This window comes from Salvelinus alpinus, chromosome 6 (assembly GCF_045679555.1).
Source record: "Salvelinus alpinus chromosome 6, SLU_Salpinus.1, whole genome shotgun sequence".
NCBI lineage: Eukaryota > Metazoa > Chordata > Actinopteri > Salmoniformes > Salmonidae > Salvelinus > Salvelinus alpinus.
Window position 1 is genome coordinate 20,565,865 of NC_092091.1, and position 23,265 is coordinate 20,589,129.

The following is a 23,265-nucleotide window of genomic DNA, read 5'->3' on the forward strand; positions in this document are numbered from 1 at the left end:
TTATAGTAATTCTTATAGTAATTTATTTGAATATGGCGCTCTGCATTTTCTCTGGCTTTTGGCCAAGTGAGACAATAGCGTACCGCCTAAACTCAGATTTTTGGATATAAATATGAACTTTACTGAACAAAACATACATGTATTGTGTAACATGAAGTCCTATTAGTGTCATCTGATGAAGATCATCAAAGGTTAGTGATTAATTTTATCTCTATTTCTGCTTTTTGTTACTCCTCTCTTTGGCTGGAAAAATGGCTGTGTTTTTCTGTGGCTATGTACTGACCTAACATAATCGTTTGGTGTGCTTTCACCGTAAATCCTTTTTGAAATCAGACATGTTGGCTTGATTCACAACAAGTGTAGCTTTAATTTGGTATCTTTCATGTGTGATTTAATGAAAGTTTGATTTTTATAGTAATTTATTTGAATTTGGCGCTCTGCATTTTTACTGGCTTTTGGCCAAGTGGGACGTTAGCGTCCCACATATCCCAGAGAAGTTAAACAAATAAAAATATATATAAAATGTTGATTCTTCAAAGTAGCCACCCTTGGTCTTGATGACAGCTTTGCACACTCTTGGCATTCTGTCAACCAGCTTCACCTGGAATGCTTTTCCAACAGTCCTGAAGGAGTTCCCACATATGCTAAGCACTTGTTGGTAGTTTATCCTTCACTCTGTGGTCCAACTCATCCCAAACCATCTCAATTGGGTTGAGGTCAGGTGACTGTGGAGGCCAGGTCATCTGATGCAGCACTCCATCACTCTCCTTCCTAATCAAATAGCCCTTACACAGCCTGGAGGTGTGTTGGGTCATTGTCCTGTTAAAAAACTAATTACAGTCTCACGAAGCGCTGGTGTATCACTGCAGAATGCTGCGGTAGCCATGCTGGTTAATTGTGCCTTGAATTCTAAACAAATCACTGACAGTGTCACCAGCAAAGCACACCTACACCATCGCACCTCTTCCTCCATGATTCACTGTGGGAACCACACATGCAGAGACACAAGGGTTGCAACCAAAAATCTCACATTTGGACACATCAGACCAAAAGACAGATTTTCACTGGTCTAATGTCCATTGCTCGTGTTTCTTGGCCCAAGTAAGTCTCTTCTTCTTATTGGTGTCCTTTAGTAGTGGTTTCTTTGCAGCAATTCGAAACCATGAAGATCTGATTCTGAACATTTGCTGTTGAGATGTGTCTGTTACTTGACCTCTGTGAAGCATTTATTTGGGCTGCAATTTCTGAGGCTGGTAACTCTAATGAACTTATCCTCTCCAGCAGAGGTAACTCTGGGTCTTCCATTCCTGTGGCGGTCCTGATAAGAGCCAGTTTCATCATAGTGCTTGATGGTTTTTGCGACTGCACTTGAAGAAACTTTCAAAGTTCTTGACATTTTCCGTATTGTCTGACCTTCATGTCTTAAAGTAATGATGGACTGTCATTTCTCTTTGCTTATTTGAGCTGTTCTTGCGTATGGACTTGGTCTTTTATCAAATAGAGCTATCTTCTTTACCATCCCTACCTTGTCACAACACAACTGATTGGCTCAAACGCATTAAGAAAGAAAGAAATCCCACAAATTAACTTTTAACAAGGCACACGTGAATTGAAATGCATTCCAGGTGACTACCTTATGAAGCTGGTTGAGAGAATATCAAGACTGTGCAAAGCTGTTATCAAGGCAAAGGGTGGCTACTTTTAAGAATCTCAAATATGAAATATATTTTGATTTGTTTAACACATTTCTGGTTACTAGGTGATTCCATATGGGTTATTTCATAGTTTTGATGACTTCACTACTATTCCACAATGTAGAAAATAGTAAAAATATAGAAAAACCCTTGAATGAGAAGGTGTGTCCAAACATTTGACTGGTACTGTAAGTATTCATACCCTTTGCTCTGAAGCTGAGCTCAGGTGCATCCTGTTTCCATTGTTCATCCTTGAGATCTTTCTACAACTTTATTGGAGTCCACCTGTGGTATATTCAATTGATTGGACACACCTGTTTATATACGGTCCCACAGTTGCCACTGCATGTCAGAGCAAAAACCTTCCAGAAGGACAACCATCTCTGCAGAACTCCACCAATCAGGCCTTTATGGTAGTGTGGCCAGATGGAAGCCACTCCTCAGTAAAAGGCACATGACAGTCAGCTTGGTGTTTGCCAGAAGGCACCTAAAGGACTCTCAGACCATGAAAACAAGATTGTCTGGTCTGATGAAACCAAGATTTAACTCTTTGGCCTGAATGCCAAGAGTCACTTCTGTAGGAAACTTGGCAACATCCCTACAGTGAAGCATGGTGGTGGCAGCATCATATTTTGGGGATGTTTTTTAGTGGCAGGGACTGGGAGACTAGTCACGATTGGGGGAAAGATGAACAAAGCAAAGTACAGAAATATCCTTGATGAAAACCTGCTCCAGAGCGCTCAGGACCTCAGACTTAGGCGAAGGTTCACCTTCCAACAGGACATCCACCCTAAGCACACAGCCAAGACAACGCAGGATTGGCTTCGGGACAAGTCTCTTAATGCCCTTGATTGGCCTAGCCAGAGCCCGGACTTGAACCCGATCAAACATCTTTGGAGAGACCTGAAAATAGCTGTGCAGTGACGCTCCACCATCCAACCTGACAGTGCTTGAGAGGATTTGCAGAGAAGAATGTGAGGAACTCCCCAAATACAGGTGTGCCAAGCATCATACCCAAGAAGACTCAAGGCTGTTATCACTGCCAAAGGTGCTTCAACAAAGTACTGAGTAAATTGTCTGAATACTTATGAAAATGTGATGTGATTTTTTTTTTTATACATTTGCAAAAAAATTTTTTTAAACCTGTTATTGCTTTGTCATTATGGGGTATTGTGTGTGGATTGATAAGGGGGGGGGGGGCAATGTACTACATTTTAGAATAAGACTGTAACGTAACAAAATGTGGAAAAAGTCAAGGGGTCTGAATACTTTCCGATGCACTGGAACTACTGGAACTATACACTACATTTTATGCAAAAATTAAATTAAATCATTTCCTTCTTTTTCGGTATCAAACCTGCCTATTTCTCACTTGAAACATAGTTTTTGTGTTTAATATGCTAAATTACACATTCTGTTAACATATGACCCCAAAGTGATCTGTCTTGCAATTTGTAGTCTATGACATTACAGATTTACACATGATAATTTTTCACAAAGTGGTTTGGATGTAGTTAACTACTTTTTCAAAGTTACTTTAGTTAACCAAACTATATTTTTCTTAATTAAGGTTAGCTTTAGTGTAGCTTAACTTCTTCCAGTGTGAAGTAATTGGAAGCTTGGTAAACTATATTTTTAGAGTAGCTTCCCAAACACTGCCCCCTGGTACCTGTAAAGTATAGAATGAATCTTGAAATCACTACCAATAATAAGTCTGAGCACCACAACAAGCCCTGTCTACTAAATCTCAAAATGGATCCGTACTCCCACAAAGACAGTTTTTTCAAAGTGCTTTTTCACTTCTACAGTATAATGGCATAAAAGGTATGCTTTCGGTAAGTCGGACTTGATACAAATTCAGGTGAATGTCTGTGGTTAAACCCTTTCAGTTGTTCGGAAATATAGACAAGACTTTATGAGTCATCATTACCACAGAATCTGACAAGTTGTCGAGCTTTGGCAGTTCAGAACTATAGAAGACCTGTGGATGGCTCACAGGAGAGCGCAAGCAACATGTTTAACACAACGCTTCCTTTCCTCACAAGACTGTCCCTCACTTACTGCCTGGATAACCCCCCCACTCACCACATGCCTATGGCTCAACCATAGATACACAAACACTGACCCATTTCTATGGATAGGATGTTTGTAAGGTAGGCTACATTAGTGATACATACTGTAGGATGGGTAATTCAGACTGAGTAATTTCTTGATTAACCTTTTTTTTTACAACCTTGCTCAGGATTTCCCTTTCAGAACTCCTGAAGAAGCTAGGTAAGACTACTGAAAGTAAGCATTGTTTCCAACCACATAGATGCGCGTGCACAGAAATAAACACACCATGCGTGCACACGCACACACAAGACGCTTAAAAGTTTTCAGAGCGCATTGTCTCATTATCACTTCACATCATGACAGCGAAACAAAGGTAGGCCTAAAACATCCAAATACGGTCACTATAGCGGTCACTATAGCTTACCAAAACGTTATTTGAAAATTATGGGAAATACCTACACCACTGTGCAGTTAATAGTTTTCTCAATATTTTGTAATAGTCTAAAGAATATCACCTTTTCCAGTATATTTTGTTGAAATTCCAACCTTGGCTTTTTTTGTATCAAGTCAACTATTATCAAGTCAATTACCGTGTAAGATAAATATTTCAAAGTCCAATATATTACCTTTAAACAATTTTACTATAGAGCCTATCCTGTAAAGTGCTAATCTGTAAAAGAGACTTGGTCTCAGTATGACTCCCTGATAAATAAATAAATTCTGTGTTCTCTCATAGCCTACTGAGTGACATGTCTACCCCACGGAGTAGGGACGGGCCCCAGGAGGGTATATGCCAGCCCTCCTCCTCGTTTGAGAGCAGTGGTGGGGAGGAGGAGGTGTCGACAGACCCTGGCCTCATCTTCCCTGTGGCCTGGCCGTCCTTTCTGGGCCAGAGACTACTGAGGCTTGAGACTACACGCCGCAAGAGAGAGATGACCCCTACTGACAAGAAGGACGCCAGCTACTGGGACAAGCGGCGAAAGAACAACGAGGCCGCCAAACGCTCGAGGGAGAAGAGGAGGGTGAATGACCTTATGCTGGAGGGCCAGTTGCTGGCCCTGAGTGAGGAAAATGCCCGGCTGAGGGCCAAGGTGTTCAACCTGCAGTACCACATGGACCTGGGGAAAGAGGCAGGCACAGCCACCCTGCCTTCCTATGGCTCAGCTCCACTGCTCTGGCGCCATCCCACCTCCCTCCTAGGTGACCAGCAGGATCTGGAAGGGCTGTTCCTTAGAACCATGGTAAACCCTACATTGATAACCAGCAGTGGTGGTGTGGGTCTCAATCAACGTAGTCCTCAGATTGGTTTTGATTCAGGTCTTCCTAGTTTCTTCCCTCAATCCCTCCTCTCGCAGAGAAGAGCCTGTGCTCCAGAGAGTGTTGGATTGGCTGAACAAGAGAAAGCAGCTCACCACCAGGTCTCCTCCAGCAATGATCTTCCTGGCAACGAGGAACCCCCTTCTGCCTCTAATAGAGCCTTCCTTCCCCCTTCTCACCCTTTCCCCACTTCCTCCATCATCACCCCCTCTTCATGCCCACCCCAGAATTTGCTGATGCCCGATCTTAGTCATTCCTCAGTGCATACCAACCTGTTGATGCCCTGGGGTTTCCCCAGCCTCCCCCAGTCAGCCCTGTACCCCAGCCTGCCTCTCCACCTGCCACTGGAGGAGCGTGAGGGGCAGCACCAGGTCTTGGACATACACAGGGGCTTCAGGGGAAGGTTCAACACTCTGGCTCAGTTCAGAAGGTACCGCAGTCCAAACAGCTTCTAGCTAACAGAGACGCGAAGAAGAAATCAGACCTAGATATTAATACATATTGTAACGGTATTCTTAGAAATAAAGGTGCTAACTAGAACCTAAAAGGGTCCTTCGGCTGTCCCCATAGGAGAACCTTTTGAATAACTGTTGTTGGTTCCAGGTAGAACCCTTTTGGTTCCAAGTAGAACCGTTAATGGTTTCACGTAGAACCCTTTCTACCTGAAACCCAAAATCGTTCTACCTGGAGCCAAAAAGGGTTTCACCTAGAACAAAAAAAGGTTTTCCTATGGGGACAGCCAAAGAACTCTTTTGGAACCCTTTTTTCTAAGAGTCTTTTAAATGTCAGATAATGTCAGATAATAAATGGACACTGTATTTAATTAAAGGTTACTAATCAACAATTGCAATTATCATTTCAAATATTGTTATAAATGCATTACGTATAGAAATAACATTTTGAGAGTGAATTGGGAGTTCATTGAATGAATGTCAGACTATTACATGCAGGAATATCATAACATTTTTTGGGGGGCAAAACGTCAATTTGGTATTTCCCAAGAAACAGATTAACCATTGAGAATGTAATGTACTTATTTTTGATTAAGAAAATTATCATTTTCGCACAATTATTCTTCGAAACAAATGCCTTTCAAACACAATATATTTTAATCGAACACAAGTTTACAATTAATTAACTCTGTTTGTATTTTCTAATTTCATCAGTTTTTATCAAAACGAGTTAATTCTGCTGTATACCTCATAGGCCTACAAGTGTAATTTTTCTAACCGCAGCAACAAAACTGGTTTAACAACTTTTACAATTACAGTGAAGATTCAATTATTAGGGATAAAATAGACAGATTATATATTCTTTCAATTAATTATTGAATCTTTACACCAATGAAACATACACGTTTTCAAAGATAATCAAATATTTGTCTAGTTCTGAAATAAGCAATATAGCGCAGGGCAGGCTTGAAGGCGATCAAAGTGACATTTTCAATCACTTTGTTCTATTAGGTGTGGGGGAATACTATTGCTTTCTTAGCCTAATGTCAAGAAGTGACACTAACACGTCAAGCAGACCTTCTAACGCACGCTGCAAATATGGATTTAAAATGCTTTGACATCTGCAAACGGAGATGAGCGACATTGGCTTGAACATTTAGCTTAGCCTTATAGGAATTTTACCGTTCAAATTGTGTTTTTTCTGTGGTGTGAAGCATCGAAACTGGGTGCTCTTTTTGGTTGGTGGGTGGTAATCCCCTCTACCCCACACTGAGAATTCCGTTATTGACAACTATTGCACATTGCAGAAAGTTAGACATTAATTCAATGCATTGTCGTGGGAAAGCAGACATTTTCTAATCAAAACAAATCGAAATGTATTTGTCACGCGTACAGGATACAGCAGGTGTAAACAATACAATTCACATACAATTAAGGTCGGAAGTTTACATACACCTTAGCCAAATACATTTAAACTCAGTTTTTCACAATTCCAGACATTTAATCCTAGTAAAAATTCCGTGTCTTAGGTCAGTTAGGATCACCACTTTATTTTAAGAATGTGAATGTCAGAATAATAGTAGAGAGATAATTAATTATTTCAGCTTTTATTTATTTCATCACATTCCCAGTGGGTCAGAAGTTTACATACACTCAATTAGTATTTGGTAACATTGCCTTTAAATTGCTTAACTTGGGTCAAACGTTTTGTGTAGCCTTCCACAAGCTTCCCACAATAAATTGGGTGCATTTTGGCCCATTCCTCCTGACAGAGCTGGTGTAACTGAGTCAGGTTTGAACTTCCTGACTGATGTCTTGAGATGTTGCTTTAATATATCCATATAATTTTCCTTCCTCATAATGCCATCTCTTCTGTGAAGTGCACCACCCTCCTGCTGCAAAGCACCCCCACAACATGATGCTGGCACCCCCGTGCTTCACGGTTGGGATGGTGTTCTTCGGCTTGCAAGCCTCCCCCTTTTTCCTCCAAACATAACGATGGTCATTATGGCCAAACAGTTCTATTTTTGTTTCATCAGACCAGAGGACATTTCTTCAAAAAGTATGATCTTTGTCCCCATGTGCAGTTGCAAACCGTAGTCTGGCTTTTTTATGGCAGTTTTGGAGCAGTGGCTTCTTCTTTGTTGAGCGGCCTTTCAGGTTATGTTGTTATAGGACTCGTTTTACTGTGGATATAGATACTTTGTACCTGTTTCCTCCCTCATCTTCACAAGGTTCTTTGCTGTTGTTCTGGGATTGATTTGGACTTTTCGCACCAAAGTACGTTCATCTCTAGGAGACAGAACGCGTCTCCTTCCTGAGCGGTATGATGGCTGTGTCGTCCCATGATGTTTATACTTGCATACTATTGTTTATACAGATGAACGTGGTACCTTCAGGCGTTTGGAAATTACTCCCAAGGATGAACCAGACTTGTGGAGGTTTCCAATATATTTTCTGAAGTCTTGGCTGATTTCTTTAGATTTTCTCATGATGTCAAGCAAAGAGGCACTGAGTTTGAAGGTAGGCCTTGAAATACACCCAAAGGTACACCTCCAATTGCCTCAAATTATGTCAATTAGCCTATCAGAAGCTTCTAAAGCCGTGACATCATTTTCTGGAATTTTCCAAGCTGTGTAAAGGCACAGTCAACTTAGTGTATGTAAACTTCTGACCCACTGGAATTGTGATTCAGTGAATTATAAGTGAAATAATATGTCTGTAAACATTTGTTGGAAAAATGACTTGTGTCATACACACAGATGTCCTAACCGACTTGCCAAAATTATAGTTTGAAATTTGTGGAGTGGTTGAAAAACTCTAACCTAAGTGTATGTAAACTTCCGACTTCAACTGTATGCCTCAGAACAACGGTCTTCAAAGTGCGGTCGGTGGACGAGGTAGCCTACTTATGTTCTCAACCCTGGGCAACATGGGCCTGGGAGGCTCCCAGGGACATTGGTATCCGGAGTACTCCACCAACAATTGTCAATTTTTACATAAATGCACTGTAATTTAAGCTTTAATACATCAACGTTTTCTCTCTGCCTCATGGCAAAATGTGTAGAATTGCCGGAAATAAGCTTGAAAACTGCAAAAATCTCTCTACGATGCCAAGAGGCGGGCCTTTTAAATGTTCTTTCCCCAGGCTCGAGACTTGGTTTGTCCAGCCATGCACTGCAGATGTCATAGTGAAACTCTTTGTAGACTTTTTTTTATCGCACTCAAGATCTGTTCTGATTACGAGGGGGTCCCTGAAGAATTAGCTTGAAACATATTTTTTAAATTATTTTGGTTTCATCTCATTTTTGACTGAGGCCCTTCACACCCATGCTACAGTGTGAGAACATCACTCATTCAATATGATATATGGGTTGTAGAATAATAGTGAGGACATTAAAACTATGAAATAGCACATATGGAATCATGTAGTAACCAAGCAAGTGTTAAACAAATCCAAATATATTTTCTATTTTAGATTCATCAAAGTAGCCTTGATGACAGCTTTGCACACGCTTGGCGTTCTCTCAACCAGCTTCACCTGAATGCTTTTCCAACAGTCTTGAAGGAGTTAACACATATGCTGAGCACTTGTTGGCTTGTTCACTGCGGTCCAACTCATCCCAAACCATCTGAATTGGGTTGAGGTCAGGTGATTGTGGAGGCCAGGTCATCTGATGCAGCACTCCATCACTCTTCTTCTTGGTAAAATAGCCCTTACACAGCCTGGAGGTGTGTTGGGTCATTGTCCTGTTGAAAACAAATAATAGTTAGACTAAGCGCAAACCAGGTGGGATGGCGTATCACTGCAGAATGCTGTGGTAGCCATGCTGGTTAAGTGTGCCTTGAATTCTAAATAAATCACTGACATTCACCAGCAAAGAACCCCCACACCATCACACCTCCTCCTCCATGCTTCACGGTGGGAACTACTCGTGCAGAGATCATCCATTCACCTATTCTGCGTCTCAGAAAGATGCAGTAGTTGGAACCAAAAATCTCAAATTTGGACTTATCAGACCAAAGGACAGATTTCCACAGGTCTATTGTCCATTACTTGTGTTTCTTGGCCCAAACAAGTCTCTTCCTATTATTGGTGTCCTTTAGTGGTGATTTCTTTGCAGCAATTCGACCATGAAGGCCTGATTCACGTAGTCTCCTCTGAACAGTTGATGTTGAGATGTGTCTGTTACTTGAACTCTGTGAAGCAATTATTTGGGCTGTAATTTCTGAGGCTGGTAACATAGTGCTTGAAGTTTTTTGCGACTGCACTTGAAGAAACTTTCAAAGTTCTTGACATTTTCCGCATTGACTGACCTTCATGTCTTAATGTAATGATGGACTGTCGTTTCTCTTTGCTTATTTGAGCTGTTCTTGCCATAATATGGACTTGGTCTTTTACCAAATAGGGCTATCTTCTGTATACTACCCCTACCTTGTCACAACACAACTGATTGGCTCAAACGCATTAAGAAGGAAAGAAATTCCACAAATGAACTTTTAACAACCTCAATTAACGCACACCTGTTAATTGAAATGCATTCATGAAGCTGGTTGAGAGAATGCCAAGAGTGTGCAAAGCTGTCATCAAGGCAAAGGGTGGCTACTTTGAAGAATCTCAAATATAAAATATATTTTAATTTGTTTACAACTTTTTTCGTTACTACATGATTCCATATGGGTTATTTCATAGTTTTGATGTCTATAAAGAAAAACCCTTGAATAAGTAGGCGTGTCCGAACTTTTGACTGGTACTGTATAACTACTATAACTACAACTATAACTAACCATTTTGTAGACAGTAACTACAAAACCAGTATAGTAACAGTTATAATAACAAAACAAGATCACATTAGAGAATCAATTGGGCAACTCATGAACCCTTGAAGCATGGTCCTCAGACCAGCACTATTCTACATGTAAAAGGTTATTAGACCTCCAGCAGAGGATACTGCAGTACAGCACTCTGAACACTGCACAACATGGCAGAAAAATGCAACACCTGTTTCTATGATAAGCCAGTAGATGGAGTACTTTACTACCAGACACAGAATCTCAGTCATGACATGCTTGGTCAATAAAGTATTGTTTGTCAAAATCTTCCGAATCCTACAGGTTAATCCCAAAAATATTTGATGTAAAATTGTATGAAGTAATTATTAACTAGTTATTAACAAACTAGAAAGCTTGTGACAGTTGTGAACAAATGTAGCCTAACTGTTGATGCTGGAGAATTAAAAAGTGTGGTGACACACTAGGTCTATGATGTTTTGCCATTGCACTGGAATTTCCCAATTGGATCTTGATTTCAAATTTGCAACACAATATTTTATAATAAAGAAATAGAACGTTTTCAGAGATTCCACTTTCCAGTGTTTAACCTAGTGGATAAAGAAGTACTGTATGTCATTCCTAACATGACAAAAGGACAGACATTTTTATTGAACATTTGTGGGAAACTTGAGGTCATATGAGGGACTTTATGCATCTTAAAGTAAATTGCTTTATCACCGCATAGAATACATAGTGATGGTTAAGGGCTAGAAAGAGAGAAACAAATATTTGATGTTTCTGGGAAGGACACGGTAAGCCAGGTATCATCAGATCTAAAGGCTGACCCTTCCAGGCTCTCTCTGATCAAACACATCTCCCAGATGATAACATGCGTAAGCCTCGAACTTTACACTGAGGGGGACTGAGGGGGACTGAGGGGGATACAGACACACAGAACACAAGAGATGGGCTAGGCTCGATGGTGCAGGGGTGGAAAGAAAAACAGGCAGACAGACTTAATGCACTAAGAGTGAGAAAACAAAAGGTTGTGACATGTCACACATAGTATTGGTGGTCATAGCCACATTACTGTAGGTGAACTTCAGTTGAGTTACAGTGGAAGGATGATTATACAGTTCTGTAAGTTGCCGTCTGTTTCTCACAGAAACGCAATGGGTGGGCGGTGGCACTTTGAGTGAGGTCATTGTCATGTTGCATCAGTGGTGGACTCACTGGAATATAGTTGTCTGGCAGCAGAAGGTAAGATCCTGTGTTCATTTTCACCTAATTTTCACCCAACTAAATTAAAGTTCCCTTCACATATGACGTATACAGCAACAGAGAGAGTGAGGTAAATATCAAGGAGTTGATTGGGTACAATATGTCATTTTTTAGAGTCATGCTCTGCCGTCTGATCTAACTCTCAAGTCTCAGCTTGCAGCAGTCATCAGAGAATATTACTACACTTTTGAATTCGTAACTAATATTTTCAGACTTGAAAAGTTACTCTTGATGTACAGTATTCTGGTTTTCAGATTTTTGGAGTGTGTTATCATAGCAAGTCTATTTTAGATATGGTATCTCAGATCTGGGTATATTTTAAATGAGGTGACTTCCCCATTCAAAAAAGATCACACATTTTATAAAATGTTGACACTGGATAGGAGCTAGTTTTTTAAACAAATTAACATCTTTCTTTAACTTATTTAGAATACATTTGTACAACATACAAAAACCAATACAATAATGCTATTTATTGCATATGTGTTGCATAAGTGTAAACTAGGAGAAATGTGAAATGTAGTCAGGTAGTGTAGGACCTGTAAGACCTTTCTACATTTACATAGTAAAAGTGATTACAGCAATGACAAATGTTTTTAATTGACCGATTATTGTTCTATAAATCAAATCAAATCAAATTTTATTAGTCACATACACATGGTTAACAGATGTTAATGCAAGTGTAGCGAAATGCTTGTGCTTCTAGTTCCGACAATGCAGTAATAACCAACGAGTAATCTAACCTAACAATTCCACAACTACTACCTTATACACACAAGTGTAAAGGGAAAATAATATGTGCATAAAGATATATGAATGAGTGATGGTACAGAACGGCATAGGCAAGATGCAGTAGATGGTATAGAGTACAGTATATACATATGAGATGAGTAATGTAGGGTATATAAACATAAAGTGGCGTAGTTTAAAGTGGCTAGTGATACATGTATTACATAAAGATGGCAAGATATATATAAGAGGGTGAAAATGTATAATTGTAAAAAGGGTATCAGACGGATATTATCTTCTATTTTATTCCCTGTTGAAAATGGTATAAACTTTGTAGAGTTAAAGGCTTAGTTACTTCTCCCTACATACTGTATAAAGCTTGTAGAAGGTAGAACAACCAGAAAATTCATAATGGAACTCGTTGTTGTTGTTCTTCTTCTTCTGGTGACGAGCTAATAAATAAGAGTCAATTAAAGTGTTATTAATAAAAAAGTACTTTTCTTATCGACACATACAATGCAAGAAAGATCCTAACTGATTTGATATGTTATTTTTTGAAGAATATATGCGTTAACTGAAAAGCATGCTTGTAATGAAGGCAATATTCCATGGAGAATTTAAGAGGTACTGGATATTTTCTATCATTGCCACCGTGACAGTTCGCTGAAAACATAAACAGCAAAAGTCAGGAGGTTAACCAATGGTTTCCTATTAGGAACCAGGGAGAGAGACTCAAGTACTTCACAAAGCAAGGAAGGAAACAACAACAGACCAACGGGTGCTGTGACTGCTGCTGTAAAAACAGATAGGTGTCAAAAGAAGAAGTTTGAGAGTTTCTTACTAAAAAGCAGGGTCTATAATAAGCATGTCAATAAGAAGCAGGTGCAGAACTCTAGCATTGAGGTTCTCGTCTCTGGAGAGGACTGTTCAGGAAGCTGAGCAACTCTCTCTGCTGCAGTCCTGTGCTGGCAAGCTTCCCTAATCGCTAATGCTGTACACATCATCACTGCTCTCCTCTTGCTAGTTCTCAGCCCTTGACCCCTGACAAATGTCCTCCAACTTACTGTTCCCTTACAAAAAAGATTGAGGTTTTGAAACTGCAGTAAAACTGCAGTTATACTGCACTTTAACTGCAGTTACACTGCAAACTTACTGCAGTAAAAAAAAACGGTTATTAAGGAAGCAGTATTTTCAGTATACTGCTGTTATGTTGCACTCTGACTGCAATCTTTTTACGGAAGGGTTGGGGCAAGTTTTTCCAGTTTGTACCCATTTAGGCCACTCTGCCATCCAGACACAGAGCTGCTCTACATCCAGCACCTCTAGCACCAGGCTGTAAATATGTAGCACCGCTTGAAATACTGTGCAACAGTACAGCAGCAATGTCAATGAGGTTTAAAATGGTCTGGATGTGTATTGTACACCCCATAAACAGATTGGTTGCTTCTAGTTATCAATTGATGAAGATGTGCATTAAGAAATTATTATGGCCTGCAATTATTCTAGCTTCTCATACAACAATGTAAAGAGAAGGTACAACTGCAAGGGAAACGTTGAGAAGTCCAGCTATATCTGGTGTAGGGGAGTGGGTAGACTATATATAGGTATTTTGACCTCTAAACGCGTGTACTCTCCACCACAAGGCAGAGCACTAATCTCTGTCTCTCATCTCAGTCTTTGGGTAAATGTTTATGTCCTTTGCTCTGACTGCCACTTCAAATAGTAAGTATCAGCAACGCGCAACAACGTCGGTCTACTGTGATCTACATGAATAGTAAAATTCTCAGAGTTGTATTTTCTGGGGTTCTCGTACATGCAACATTTCCATTTTTAAACTCCTTTTCAATATTGTTAGCTTTCATAATATTTAATTGTTGTTGTGAAATTGCTTCAGACAAAGATCTACATAATAAATCTAATAGGACAGACAGTGAAACTTCTCGCAAAGTATTCATAAAAACGAGAACATGCAGGATATTTCACTATAAGTTGAGGTAAAAAGCTATAATAGTTATGTTTATGCACTTTATACAGCACTGGTTCGTGTGCAAAATCCTGTGCGAAAACGTATTTTGCAGTGCATCTATGAAGTGTTAAGTACAGCGGTCAACAAGAGGTGTAATATCTGATTGTACATTTTGCCTGGTAAGAAGCAGTAATGTTGCCTAATGGTGTCACGACTTCCACCGAAGTCGGCTCCTCTCCTTGTTCGTTCGGCGTTCGGCAGTCGACATCACCGGCTTTCTAGCCATCGCCGCTCCATTTTTCATGTATCCATTTGTTTTGTCTTGTTCCCTGCACACCTGGTTTTCATTCCCCAATCAATCTACATGTATTTATTCCTCTGTTCCCCATCATTGTTTGTGTTACGTGTGTTTTGTTGACGCGCCAGACTGGCTTGTTTTTTCCGTGTTATTTTTTCACAAAGATGTTTATTGTTAAACATAATTCTTGTGACTGTTTTGCGCGTTTTGCACTTTTGCCTAAATAAAGTGTGCGCCTGTTCACAAATCTCTGCTCTTCTGCACCTGACTTCGCTACCAGTACGCACACATCTGACAAATGGAGACAATAAAGAGAGCGTGTCCCATGTGTGCATGTGCAGTTAAAAAGACTCAATATACTCATCATATTAATTAGCCAAAGGCTGAAACCTTGGTCAAAGGCAATAGGGCTCTCACTATACCAGTATCACAATACTATTATACTTGACCTTCCATGAAAAAAAAGTAAAACACAAAGAAGACTTAACTCTTTAAAAACCTGCTTTTTGTTAAATAGTGTGTGCTATAGTTAGGAAAATTTGCAAATTTGACTCTGAATGACAACATAAGGCTGTTTGTATGTTTTCAATATTACAATGATTTTCCCCAAGAAATGTAGTCCGCTTCATAATAATAATAATTATCATGTTTGGTTTGCGTGCCATGATACTTCTGAGTATCATGATACTGGTATCTTGGCAACCCTAAAAGGGAGTGAGGTGGGAACATCCCTCAGACCCATGGTTATTAACAAATCATTGTTATTTTTATCTCTCAGAGCAAAATGTTTACCTTCATAGACATGACAACCTTTGGGGAATTTTGTACAACACAGACGTGTGGCTGCCAGTGTGATTATAGCAGTTTAGAATGGACACACTGTATTACCTACAGTTGTGATTGTGATCAGACATTTGATCAAAGGTATGATGAGTAAGTGGTCTCACCCAAGGGCACAGTCATTGCTGGTATGTTTACAACATTTTAAATCTGAGAGAGTAAATCCCCAAATCGGTAGCTTACTTCCTTTTACACTGACATTTTACTGAGCTTCGTCCCAGGGTACAGTGAGAGCAGAGCAGCACAAGCCATACGAAGTTGAATACATGCCTTTCCCTCAAGGCCTCATATCTCCAAATCGTATGACTTACACTAAGCTCAAATGACATAATTGTTGGTCTCATGTTACATAACTGGCAAATAAATGTAGTGTAAATCTCTAGTGTATTTTTGTCTATTTCACATTTACAAGCTATCTTGTTTGCAACACACCACTAGGACATTACCTTGTCCCTGATAACCTTGTCCCTGCAAACCTTGTCTATAACCCTGTCTATAACCCTGTCTATGACCTTGTCCCTGCTAACCTTGTCTATAACCTTGTCTATAACCCTGTCTATAACCCTGTCTATAACCTTGTCTATAACCATGTCTATAACCCTGTCTATAACCTTGTCCCTGCTAATCTTGTCTATAACCCTGTCTATAACCCTGTCTATAACCTTGTCTATAACCATGTCTATAACCCTGTCTATAACCTTGTCCCTGCTAACCTTGTCTATAACCTTGTCTATAACCCTGTCTATAACCTTGTCCCTGCTAACCTTGTCTATAACCTTGTCCCTGCTAACCTTGTCTATAACCTTGTCCCTGCTAACCTTGTCTATAACATTGTCTATAACCTTGTCTATAACCCTGTCTATGACCTTGTCCCTGCTAACCTTGTCTATAACCTTGTCTATAACCTTGTCCCTGCTAACCTTGTCTATAACCTTGTCTATAACCCTGTCTATAACCTTGTCTATAACCCTGTCTATGACCTTGTCCCTGCTAACCTTGTCTATAACCCTGTCTATAACCTTGTCTATAACCCTGTCTATAACCTTGTCCCTGCTAACCTTGTCTATAACCTTGTCTATAACCTTGTCTATAACCCTGTCTATAACCTTGTCCCTGCTAACCTTGTCTATAACCTTGTCTATAACCTTGTCTATAACCCTGTCTATAACCTTGTCCCTGCTAACCTTGTCTATAACCTTGTCTATAACCTTGTCTATAACCCTGTCTATAACCTTGTCCCTGCTAACCTTGTCTATAACGTTGTCTATAACCTTGTCCCTGCTAACCTTGTCTATAACCTTGTCTATAACCTTGTCTATAACCTTGTCCCTGCTAACCTTGTCTATAACCCTGTCTATAACCCTGTCTATAACCTTGTCTATAACCTTGTCTATAACCTTGTCTATAACGTTGTCTATAACATTGTCTATAACCCTGTCTATAACCTTGTCTATAACCCTGTCTATAACCTTGTCTATAACCCTGTCTATAACCATGTCTATAACGTTGTCTATAACATTGTCTATAACCTTGTCTATAACCCTGTCTATAACCTTGTCTATAACCCTGTCTATAACCTTGTCTATAACCTTGTCTATAACGTTGTCTATAACATTGTCTATAACCCTGTCTATAACCTTGTCTATAACCCTGTCTATAACCCTGTCTATAACCTTGTCTATAACCCTGTCTATAACCATGTCTATAACGTTGTCTATAACCCTGTCTATAACCTTGTCTATAACCTTGTCTATAACCCTGTCTATAACCTTGTCTATAACGTTGTCTATAACATTGTCTATAACCCTGTCTATAACCCTGTCTATAACCTTGTCTATAACTCTGTCTATAACCTTGTCTATAACCTTGTCTATAACCCTGTCTATAACTCTGTCTATAACGTTGTCTATAACATTGTCTATAACCCTGTCTATAACCCTGTCTAAAACCCTGTCTATAACCTTGTCTATAACCCTGTCTATAACCCTGTCTATAACCATGTCTATAACCCTGTCTATAACCTTGTCTATAACCTTGTCTATAACCTTGTCTATTACCATGTCTATAACCCTGTCTATAACCATGTCTATAACCCTGTCTATAACCATGTCTATAACCTTGTCTATAACCCTGTCTATGACCTTGTCTATAACCATGTCTATAACCCTGTCTATAACATTGTCTATAACCTTGTCTATAACCTTGTCTATTACCATGTCTATAACCCTGTCTATAACCATGTCTATAACCCTGTCTATAACCATGTCTATAACCTTGTCTATAACCATGTCTATAACCCTGTCTATAACATTGTCTATAACCATGTCTATAACCCTGTCTATAACCTTGTCTATAACCCTGTCTATAACCCTGTCTATAACCATGTCTATGACCCTGTCTATAACCCTGTCTATAACCATGTCTATAACCCTGTCTATAACCCTGTCTATAACCATGTCTATAACCCTGTCTATAACGTTGTCTATAACCTTGTCTATAACCTTGTCTATTACCATGTCTATAACCCTGTCTATAACCATGTCTATAACCTTGTCTATAACCATGTCTATAACCCTGTCTATAACATTGTCTATAACCATGTCTATAACCCTGTCTATAACCTTGTCTATAAACCTGTCTATAACCTTGTCTATTTTATATTTATTTATTATTTAACCTTTATTTAACTAGGCAAGTCAGTTAAGAACAAATTATTATTTACAATGACGTCCTACCCCGGCCAAACACTATGACGCAGGGTCAAATGTGCGCTGCCCTATGGGACTCCCAATCACGGCCGGTTGTGATACAGCCTGGATTCGAACCAGGGTCTGTAGTGATGCCTCTAACACTGAGATGCAGTGCCTTAGACCGCTGCACCACTCGGGAGCCCCAAGGTCAATAACCTTATCCACAACGCTGTCAATAACCCTGTCTATAACCCCGTCTATAACCTTGTCTATAACCTTGTCTATAACCCTGTTCATAACCTTGTCTATAATCTTGTCTATAACCTTGTCTATGGCCTTGTCTATAACCCTGTCTATAACCTTGTCTATAACCCTGTCTATAACCTTGTCTATAACCATGTCTATAACCCTGTCTATAACCTTGTCTATAACCTTGTCTATAACCCTGTCTATAACCTTGTCTATAACCTTGTCTATAACCTTGCCTATAAATATGTGTATAACCTTGTCTATAAATACATCTATAACCTTGTCTATAACCTTGTCAATGGTCTTGTCTATAACCTTGTCTATAACGTTGTCTATAACCTTGTCAATGGTCTTGTCTATGGTCTTGTCTATAACCTTGTCTATAACCTTGTCTATAATCTTGTCTATACTGACTTATGGACTAGAGCTTCAGTTGAAGTCGGAAGTTTACATACACCTTAGCCACATACATTTAAACTCAGTTTTTCACAATTCCTGACATTTAATCCTAGTACAAATTCCCTGTCTTAGGTCAGTTAGGATCACCACTTTATTTTAAGAATGTGAAATGTCAGAATAATAGTAGAGATAATGATTTATTTCAGATTTGATTTCTTTCATCACATGCCCAGTGGGTCAGAAGTTTGCATACACTCAATTAGTATTTGGTAGCATTGCCTTTAAATGGTTAAACTTGGGTCAAGCGTTTCGGGTAGCCTTCCACAAGCTTCCCACAATAAATTGGGTGAATTTTGGCCCATTCCTCCTGACAGAGCTGGTGTAACTGAGTCAGGTTTGTAGGCCTCCTTGTCCGCACACGCTTTTTCAGTTCTGCCCACACATTTTCTATAGGATTGAGGTCAGAGTTTTGTGATGGCCACTCCAATACCTTGACTTTGTTGTCCTTAAGCCATTTTGCCACAACTTTGGAAGTATGCTTGGGGTCATTGTCCATTTAGAAGACACATTTGCGACCAAGCTTTAACTTCCTGACTGATGTCTTGAGATGTTGCTTCAATATATCCACATCATTTGACTTCCTCATGATGCCATCTATTTTGTGAAGTGCCCCAGTCCCTCCTGCAGCAAAGCACCCCCACAACATGATGCTGCCACCCACGTGCTTCACAGTTGGGATGGTGTTCTTCAGCTTGCAAGCCTCCCCTTTTTCCTCCAAACATAACGATGATCATTATGGACAAACAGTTCTATTTTTGTTTCATCAGACCAGAGAACATTTCTCCAAAAAATACGATTTTTGTCCCCATGTGCAGTTGCAACCGTCGTCTGGCTTTTTTATGGCGGTTTTGGAGCAGTGGCTTCTTCCTACAAATAAGCATGTAATGGTTCAGGAGAGCCTTTTATTAGGGTTGTATTAGGGTTTCTATTTTTCAGCACAGCTTGTGCTGTGGCTAGGGCCCATGCACCTAACCTCTTATCTCATACAGAGGGGATAGAAGATGAAAGGGAGGTAGAGGATATGGAGCCTGAGATGAGCACCCCTTCACAGTAGCTGCTTGTGAAGGGGTGGGCAAGTCAGTGCACCATCAAAAAAAGAAGACGGTGTGAGAGAGAGAGAGAGAGAGAGAGAGAGAGAGAGAGAGAGAGAGAGAGAGAGAGAGAGAGAGAGAGAGAGAGAGAGAGAGAGAGAGAGAGAGACACACAGAGACACACAGAGACACAGAAAAAAAGAGTGTGAGAGAGGGAGAGAGCAGAATTGTGAAACCAAAACTTTCCTTGTTTCTAAAACGAGCCTGATCTGCATCAAGCAGATTGAGTGTGATCGTAACTCTCAACCACTTGACTTGCCTGTTCTGTCAGACGAAATAGTGGTAGTAAAAAAGTAATAGTAATCTAGGAAAACAATATGAGTTTATTAGTCAAGTTGAAGGAAGAGACAGGTCCAGAGATGTTCCTGTGTCAAATCTAGAAGTTGGTTGTGTGATTGACATAAAAGCTGGCACAGCAAAGACTAGACTATATATACTTATATATACGTATACTATATCATACCAACTCTCCAACATGAGCATTTTAACGTGCAGGCCATGCATACTGTCTGGTCTCTGTGTATACGAGATGAATCACACGTTAAATGTACACGTCTTTCAGACATTAAGAGCAAAACGTGTTACATTATTTTAGTCACATTTGAGGGGATGGCTACACCTCAGACAACTCCTCCTCTCTGCCCTTCCACCATATACACCACTGCTTTATTCAGCCTGTATATCCGGTTAGACAGTGGGATATGAGTGTGTTTGTGGCTCTACAACACCATGTCATTCAAAGATTTCAATGCTCAAACACAGAAATTAATAAATGTTCTGATCTGTGACCCAGACTGTATAGCAGAAATGTGTAAATGTATAGCCTAATCATAGGATTTTGCAAATAACTAATAATAAACCTTCCCTTCACAGGTGAAATCCTAGACAGCTACCTGACAGAAGTGCACGAGAACTTACTTATCCTCCTTTTATCTGCCCAACCAAGAAATAGCCATCCTACTTTCTATACTGAGGCCAGATGGAGCCCATGTCAGTATCTCCAAATGGGAGCACGGAGACAGTGGAGGATGGTCATACAGCCTCCCTAGAGGGGGCGCTGACACCCAAGGGCCTGAGGCGCAAGAGAGAGTTCATTCCAGAGGAGAAGAAGGACGTCACCTACTGGGAGAAGCGTCGCAAGAACAACGAGGCGGCCAAGCGCTCCAGGGAGAAGAGGAGGGTAAACGATTATGTGCTGGAGAGCCGCCTGGCGGCCATGAACAAAGAGAACGCCCGGTTGAACACAGAACTGCTGGCCCTCAAACTCCACTTTGGCCTGGTGAGCCCTGTGGGCTATGCTGCCCACCAGAACAGCCTGCTACGGCTCCACCATGCCCATACCCACAGCCCTCATTCTCCGCCACCCAGCAGCCCAACCCAGCCCCTGGACAAGGACGTCTACTGGGGTAGGAGGCCCAGCTACAGAGACCCCTCTACTTTGCCAAATTACCACCACCTACCCCCTGTCCTGACTGGACAACTTGCTCCTGGCATGATCAATCCACATGCTCTACCAACTAGAAGGGCCTATCCATACTTCTTAGAAATTCCTGGTGTTGTCCACCCTGCAAACTCATCCTCCCTTCTCCTGCCCCCGCTACTCCCCTCTCCCCTATTGTCCTGGCCGGGCGTTTCCCTCCTGAGGCCCACCCCTAGGAGAGGGGGTTCAGATGAGGAGGGGGAACAGCAGGTCCCAGCAGCCTCCTCCAGTGCTGCATTACCGCACAAGCTGAGGCTGAAGGCCCTCAGAGCTCCTACTGTCCACAGGGATGTCAGAGACAGGGCCTCCCCCCCGCTCCCGCTCTATGTATCTGACTGACTGACCACATGGCACAGAGCAGACCAACCACAGCACTGAGAACATGAAGGATCCATGCTCTTAGCGCTGTAACATTGACACCAAATTTACAGTAAAGGACTATGTCCAACTTAAAACAGACATTTGTCTTTTGATTGATTTTCTGAAAGTTGTTGCTTCTCAGGTTTTGCTTCTTTACTGCCCAAGTTAACTGGATTAAATACAATGTAATATACTTTACTGGAAAGCATGCTGAACCAGCTGGACTTTGGGATGAAGCTATGTTTGATAGTACTGAGGGACTCCGGGGGGTTGGATGGAATTTATCTTTTTTTTTTTTTATCGAATTAAGTGTTTACGTTGCTGTGTGGGTAATGTTTAGGTTTTGTTGGTTGGCTGGCTGGCTGGCTGGCTGGTAGAGCAAGATAGCACTGTGGTTCAGTGCCTCTCTAGAGTGAGGAGCAGGGCCGTAGCTACACATGAGGACGCCGAGCTCCAAACCGCTGTCATTTAAAAATATATATATATATAAATAATAATACATTTAAAAAATCTGTCGGGGTCTCAACTTACTGTTGTGTTAGAATAGTACAACATACAAGGTGCAATTTCAAAACTTTGTTGCAGCAGTTTTCCTCTTGGTATATGTCACTCACTGACAGTCACTCAATTAACCCACGTCAGTTAAATATTTTTAGATTGGTCAATTAGTCTAGTTAGTCTAGCCAGCTATCTAAACTTGTAGTAATCATGGCCGAATTACCAATCGGAAACGCAAGCTGCCCTGACCTCCACAGAGCCCCTATTGATTTTGTTAGTCACTCTCACTCAGATATCATATTAACCTGGCAAAAGTCATGGCAAAATGTGTAGAATTGCAGGAAATTGGCTGTAAAACTGAAGAAAAAATGTGTTCTGTAAAGCAAACTTAATTGTTTACCTTTGTTAATAAAATACTTTTCTGCTAACAGATCCCTCATGTATTAAATTATATTTTTACTCCCGGTGCTGAGTTAGTGTGTAGCGGCTAATTGTATAGCTAATAGCTATGTGTTTTCAGAGAGACTGAGGTGGGTGAAGCTACAGCAACCAATGTGATAAATGCTGGGGTAATTTATGCTTGTTTTTGCTGTTCTCAAGACTGCACTAAAATTCAGACCCTGGCAACAACCCTGGTGAGGAGTGTGTTTTTGGGTTGTGGTTACAGACATATTATTTTTGTCTGCTCTGCCTGCCAGCATTTCAAATGTACTTCATAAACTTTGAGGTGGAGAGATGGGCCATCTGTGACATGTTTTCTAAGGGATAGGTCGAAATTTACTGGTTGGTCCAAAATAGGGGAGGGTTGACAAACTTTTTTTTAAGCTTTGGGGAGGGTTGTGTGGTTTTTTGGGGAGCAAAGGGGAGGGGAGTGCGTTTTTTTCCTTGGTTTTCATTCGCTCTTCTGCTCGTATTTTCCAAATAAACAATGGCCTGACTTACTTTTGATATTATCCTATTAAAGTTTAGACAGGCTTGTGAATGTTTGGTATGGTGTGGCTATTATTATCAAGCTATTGCTACTGCAGGCCTA

At 40.5% G+C, this 23,265-nt stretch overlaps 1 protein-coding gene across 1 annotated transcript; it reads left to right on the forward strand.

Moving 5' to 3' along the window:
* The first annotated feature begins 11,417 nt into the window (after positions 1 to 11,417).
* LOC139578325 (nuclear factor interleukin-3-regulated protein-like) lies at positions 11,418 to 22,661 on the forward strand. Its single transcript, XM_071405758.1, has 2 exons — positions 11,418 to 11,551; positions 20,768 to 22,661. The coding sequence occupies exon 2, from the start codon at positions 20,874 to 20,876 to the stop codon at positions 21,711 to 21,713; it is 840 nt and encodes a 279-aa protein (XP_071261859.1). The 5' UTR covers positions 11,418 to 11,551; positions 20,768 to 20,873; the 3' UTR covers positions 21,714 to 22,661.
* Positions 22,662 to 23,265: the final 604 nt, after the last annotated feature.